The 6403-nt window shown below is 28.4% G+C and overlaps 2 protein-coding genes across 2 annotated transcripts; both read right to left on the reverse strand.

The window, feature by feature from the left end:
• Window positions 1–3413: 3413 nt before the first annotated feature.
• LOC112681067 (zinc finger BED domain-containing protein 5-like) lies at window positions 3414–3942 on the reverse strand. Its single transcript, XM_025551326.1, has 2 exons — window positions 3747–3942; window positions 3414–3607 (listed from the first exon to the last, which is right to left on the reverse strand). The coding sequence occupies exons 1-2, from the start codon at window positions 3940–3942 to the stop codon at window positions 3414–3416; spliced, it is 390 nt and encodes a 129-aa protein (XP_025407111.1).
• A 201-nt stretch (window positions 3943–4143) lies between these two features.
• Window positions 4144–4695, reverse strand: LOC112681068 (protein FAM200A-like). Its single transcript, XM_025551327.1, has one exon. The coding sequence runs from the start codon at window positions 4693–4695 to the stop codon at window positions 4144–4146; it is 552 nt and encodes a 183-aa protein (XP_025407112.1).
• Between the last annotated feature and the right edge of the window lie 1708 nt (window positions 4696–6403).

Raw genomic sequence — 6403 nt, forward strand, 5'->3', positions numbered from 1 at the left:
TAAAAGACGAGAAGGGAGTACTACCACGATTCCTAGTTCTAATTGATTGCAATATGACGTTTTCGAGTACATGCATTATATCTTACGAGGAACTTGCCCATATCAACATTCAACGCAATCCGAAAATTGAAACAATGTAGGTACTTGATGCAGAAAAGTTATAACTTAGCAATTAGCACTATTGCGTCATTTAACAAAAAACAATTATTTCATTTATTTCATTTTGAAACTAGTTCTACCCAGTGGCGCATTCCCCCAGGGGAGAGGGCGAAAGGGGCAAATGCCCCGGGTGGCTAATTTTTGGGAGTGGCAAAATATTCTAACTTTTATTATTGATGTGTTTATGATTTTTTTTTAATTTTCACACATTTTTCGGTATTGTTTAGTATTTTAAAAAAATTTGTTGAGCATCTAATAAGAAATTAAAAAAATTATACTATACCTAGTCACCTAGGTAATAGTGAAATAGCAAAATAGGTATATTACATTTATTATTCGATAAGATATTATATTTTCGTTCAATGTTTATAATAAAGACTCGAACTCGTACACAGAACGCGGTATTCACTTTAGAACACATTTAAAAAGTTTACAAAAGGAGTAAAATTGTACCTAAAAGTGTTCAATGTATGTTAGCATTTATAAAAGAGAATAGTTTAGTTGAAGTATATCCTTATATTGATATTGCTCTAAGGAAGCTACTATGTATGTACACCTTCAAGTAATTGTTCAACGGAAAAATCGTTTTCTACATTAAAAAGGGTCAAAACTTATTTCAGATCAACAATGAGAGAAAATCGTCTTAATTAATTAACAAATCTCAACATTGAAGCTGATTTAACGAAAACTATTAATTTTAATGATATTATTGAACATTTTTCTTCTCAAAAGTCAAGAAAAAAATTATAAGCTATCGATTTTTTTATTATATATAATTAATAATAAATATAATATATTTAATCTAATAAAAAAAACCATGTGTTGTTAATTATTGTGCATATAATAAGTATAAATTCCGTTTTCTATATTTAATATATATATATATATATATACATATTTTAAGAAAGGAATATTCACTGAAAAAAAAAAAAAATTAGGTTAACGTTAGGATATGTATTACCAATGATTTAACTATAAAATTATCTAATACAATATCGCAAAACGTATGGCGCGTATGTATTAAATGCGCCACTGGTTCTACCAACTTAAATGTTTAAGCATTAATACCACTTCATTAAATTTGTGAACATCAATTATATTATACTAGCCGACCCGTCACAGCTTCGCCCGTGATTGGTTGTTTATTTTGCCTTCGGACCATGATATGTAGAATTTTTTATTCAAATATTATTGTTTAATGTGATCGGCAAGTAAATATAAAAAAATGGTTAATGAAAACGGATTGAAATTTTTCTAGCGTTATAAATGATAAAAATAAATACAGATAAAAAAGAAATAATTTATGGTTGATAAAGAATTTGATTGAAGTTGATGAAGAAAAAAAAAGAAAAAAAAAGAATTAAAATAAGAATTTTATAAGACTTCTGAGTATATGATGTTTTTTGTTGTATTTCCTGTTGAAATTAAAATCATAAGATGATTCGGGTCCCCAGTCCGAGAAAATGCCACGTATAATTACCCATGTGAAAAGCACTCTGTACGAAGATCTACGTCAACGTACTTGAATGTTTGACCTTACGCTTTGTTTATGGTAATGGCAAAAGAAAAATTAACCGGAAATTGAAGCCGTTTGAAAGAAAACGGCAAGTCTAAGAGAATCATGGAAATTCTTGGAATAAATGCAATTTCTCCTTTCGCTGACCCTGTAAGAATTACGGCTTCTATAATATTATTTCGCAACTATTTTATTTGTAATCTTGTACCGTTACACAAGTTCGGTGGTTGAAGATAATAATACGTAATAATGTAATTGGAGCACCAATTTTTAATTTTAGCTTATGAGGAGGAAATCCCGAAGGAGAAAGAGAATTGAGAAATTCTTGTGGATAATGAATAGCATCATCTGTTGATGTAACTGTATCAATAGATAGATATTCACGTGAGTGTCCATATTTTTTTTCAAATTTTTATCAAGGGCCACATTAAAAAATATTTTTACATATAATATAAACTAATAATAGTATTGCTATTATATTTTATTATTTTATATAGAAATATGAGTGTAAAAAATACGAATGTTACTGGAAAAAATTGATTTTAAGAAAAAATTTAATTTTTTGACAAATTAAACATAATGGTTTACCTTTGTTTTCGACGAAAAAGTATTATTAGTAAGTAAATTAACCCAAGAATTATTAAAAAAATGATGTTCATCACAATTTTTTTTTTTTTTTTTAGTCGCCATAATGTTTGAATTTACTTGTAAAATGAAACTATTATAAACGCAAACAGTCATACGTACGTACGGGCGTAATCAGGGTGTAATACTCCGTGTGTTCCTAAATTTATCAGATTGGTCAGCTTCTGGTTTTGACTGTTCCTAATTACAGGAGATGGCCAATCCGTTGGAGGGAAACTGCCTGTCTTCTTCGATTTTAATTATATTGAAAGCATCTTTTTGGGCAATATCAAACAAATTATTTAATGAGTTTTGAAATTTTTTTTCATTGTACTGTTGTGTTACAGACTTTCTTGTTTTATTTTTATCTAAACTTCGCCAACTTTCATATATATTTTTTATTTTTCAAACTATATTACAATGATATTGAGTAGGTATTCTTGCATTTTTCCAAAACAATAAGCATTCATCAGCAACAAGGCCCGAACTATCATTTAAATATAAATTTATAACGCGCATGTTATAAAATAATACCCGAAGGCACTCTCCATTGGAAGGTAATTTATTTCCAGTAATTTGATTGACCATATTACCTAAAAAAAAAAATATATTGACGGGACGATTTTAAATCAAACGTAAAAACTAAAAAAAAGGGAAATGTATAACACTGTGTAGAAAATTCGCACAAACTTATGACACAATTGTGAACACTGAATATCTAAACCAGTGGTTTTCAAACTTTTACTAGACACAGCGCACCGTACTCTTCGAAAAATTTTCACGGCACACTGACCTTTTTTTTAGATTAACAAAATTGTTTTGAATTATAATTATATACATTTAATTAGAAAAGTGCGCTCGATGAGCTGACAAATGTTTATTAATTATAATTACATTGTATTAGTTATTAAATTTATTTACAAAAAAATAGTGTAGTTTGTACATGCATGTAATGAAAAATGTGTGCCTGATGAGCGTTACAAATATTTTTAATGTTTGGACGAATAGTTGACAGACATACCGTCATTTCTTCCTCCATTAAATTTTTTTTTTCTCGTTTTTTATTTTTTATATTCGTAAGCGCTGAAAACCCCTGTTCACAAAATTATGAAGTTTAGAACGGCAAAAGAATCGTCAATGCTTTTATAGATATTTCTGGATATTCTTCAGAAACATATATCCAGAATTTATTGAGTGTGATCTCTTTGAATTTCAACTGCATTGTTCGATTATTTTTAATTAAACAGAGATTTTCGTCTTCAGCAAGTTTGAAATCAACCAAGTAACTAATAGACACTTTGAAAGGGTCTCGTAAATTTTAATATTAATACTTAGAAAATATATTCATTTTTACTTCCAACCTAAAATGCGATAGACTCGACTATTAATGACAAAATGTTGTCATCCGCAACTAGCAGAGCAGTACGTGGAAACATAATTAGATTACCTTGATTAACTTTAGTTTTCCATAAATTCAATTTTTCGATGAAAGCCATTATTTTATCTGAAGATGTTAACATATTTTCATTGCGACCTTGTATACTTGAATTTAGTTTATTGAGATGCTCAAACAAATCAGTTAAAAAGGATAACTTTGTCCACCACACTTCATCACCAAGAAAGTTGAATTCAGATTCTTCCATCGTTAAAAATATAAGTAACTCCTCTCTCAAATTGTAAAATCGTGATAAAATATTGCCCCTAGAGAGCCATCTTACTGCGCTGTATAAAATCAATCTTAAATAGTCTGCATCCATCTCTTCACAAATGTTTTCGTATAATCTTGATTTAAGAGATCGGCATTTAATAAAATTTATGATTTTTACAACCTGATCAAGTATATATTATAAATCACTTACTAAAGATTTTACCATTAGGGTCTCTCTATGAAGGAAGCAGTGGGTAAAAATAATTTTTGAATTTTTTTTCTTGACTAAAGAAATGAAACCTTTAATTGAGCCAATCATTGAAGGTGCTTCATCAGTACATATTCCAATACAATTATTCCATGATAAACTTACTGATGATAAATGTTCGAAATGTTCGTCCAAAACTTTTAAAACATCTTCACCTTTCGTTTTTCCAGGCAATGTTTTACAACAAAAATAGTTTTCACTAATATCGTCAACTACCATACGTACAATAACCAAAAGCTGTGCTTTTCCACTTAAATTTGTAGATTCGTCTATTTGTAGCGCAAACATATGAGAATCGCGTAGCTTATTTAATACTTGTTGCTCAATAATTTCGGACATGTCGTTTATGCGCCTACTAATTGTATTATCAGATAAAGGAATTTTCAATATTTCTTGTTCAGCTTCTATTACAAAGAATATTTTCACAATTTCACGGCAAGCAGGTAAAATTATCTGCTCACCTATTGTATGTGGTTTCATTATTTTAACTACAAGCTCTGTAACTACTTAACTTGCTTCTTGAGATTTTTCAGAGATCTTCACAATTTTTGTCATATTTTTACTTTGTTGAGATTGTGACTAATAAACGTTGAAAACATGTAATATTTTTGTCAATCAAATGTGAATACTTAGAAAACAAATGTCGTTTAAGTTTACTGAGCACCATTGCTTCATTTGATAATTTTTCACCATATACAAGGCACCATGGACGAGGATCATCCATATCACCAGTACAAGAAAATCCCATTTTTAAGTAATTTTCATGATACTGACGAATATTACTATATTTTGGTTTTTTTTTTTTTTTGGTAGTTTAACAACGCTCTGTCAACAGAACGAGTAACAAATTTATCCATGATTTTAATTATTAGTATATCGCACTTCTAGAACAAGACTGCCACAACTCAAAATTCATCAATTATGAGTGACGATTACTTTCTGAGAGTAAAAATGTAGCTCTATACAAAGCAATAACGTCACATTCAATATAATTTTTCGTTTTTACATTAAAAAAATATGTCAGTATTGAATTACTCAATTTTTTGGTAATTTTCAATGCAACAAAGTCATATTTACTTTAAGACAGTAAACATTTTTTAATTCTTCCAATAAATCACAGAATTCAAAATTCAAGACTGTCTTATTTCAATTTGTCTAAGTAATACAGCCACATCTCAAAATATGGCAGTTTAGCATTTACTTATAAAATTGTATAAGACCATTAGTCTAATTTTTCGGATTAAAGAGGGTATTTTACAATATTTGAAGAAATCATACTATAAAACACGTTAGTAAGTATTTAAGTATTTAGTTTCAAATGCATAGGTAAAAAAATCTGTAAAATATTTTAGTTCTAAACTTCAAATCGCTTTTACTCAAAACTATGAATTTTGAGTTGTGGCAGTCTTGTTCTAGAGGTGCGATATGTTATTAACTAATAACTTATTAGTTAAAGAACACCACAAATGTATTATTTTTTAATACTCGTATACTGTTACAATAGATTGCAATACAATTTAAAAACACGTCCACTACCCTGCCCCCCACCATCCAGAAAAGTGTGATTTTTTTAATGCGAATAATTAGTACGTAATTTGTATAAATTTGTACGACCATTTTCAGAATTTGTACGGAGCTCATTCACCGAGAAAAATTCGTTTTTCGCAGGAGGGGCTGGAATAACGTTATTCCAGCCCCACACACCAGGTTAGGTTAACTTTTAGAAATGATTCAAACTAGTATACAGTTTAGATATTTTAGAGTAGTAGATAATTATAACTATATTATTTATTAATTATATTTATTAATAATAATATATAATAATAAAATATGTTGATGAATGCTAAATGTTTATTTCACATAACTATAGGTACATAACTTTTCATTATCTTGTATACAGTAATAACTAGGGCCCGGAAGTTCATGCATTTGCATGTTTTTACTGAATGGACTAAAAAATTGCTAGATCAGCTACAAATTTGAATTATACTTAAACAAATCCAAATACAAAATTTTATTTTGCATATAATTGCATATTTTGAGGTTTTTTTATTTATTCGCATATTTTACAACTTTTTTGATATTAACTGCATATTAGAGTCAAATGTTATGTAATTCACAAAATAAATTACTTCTGAATATCCTATTGATAAAAAAATAAAACAATACCAAATTATTTATAGTTGTA

Source organism: Sipha flava, unplaced genomic scaffold (assembly GCF_003268045.1).
Source record: "Sipha flava isolate LNK unplaced genomic scaffold, YSA_version1 18493_pilon_pilon, whole genome shotgun sequence".
Taxonomy (NCBI): Eukaryota; Metazoa; Arthropoda; class Insecta; order Hemiptera; family Aphididae; genus Sipha; species Sipha flava.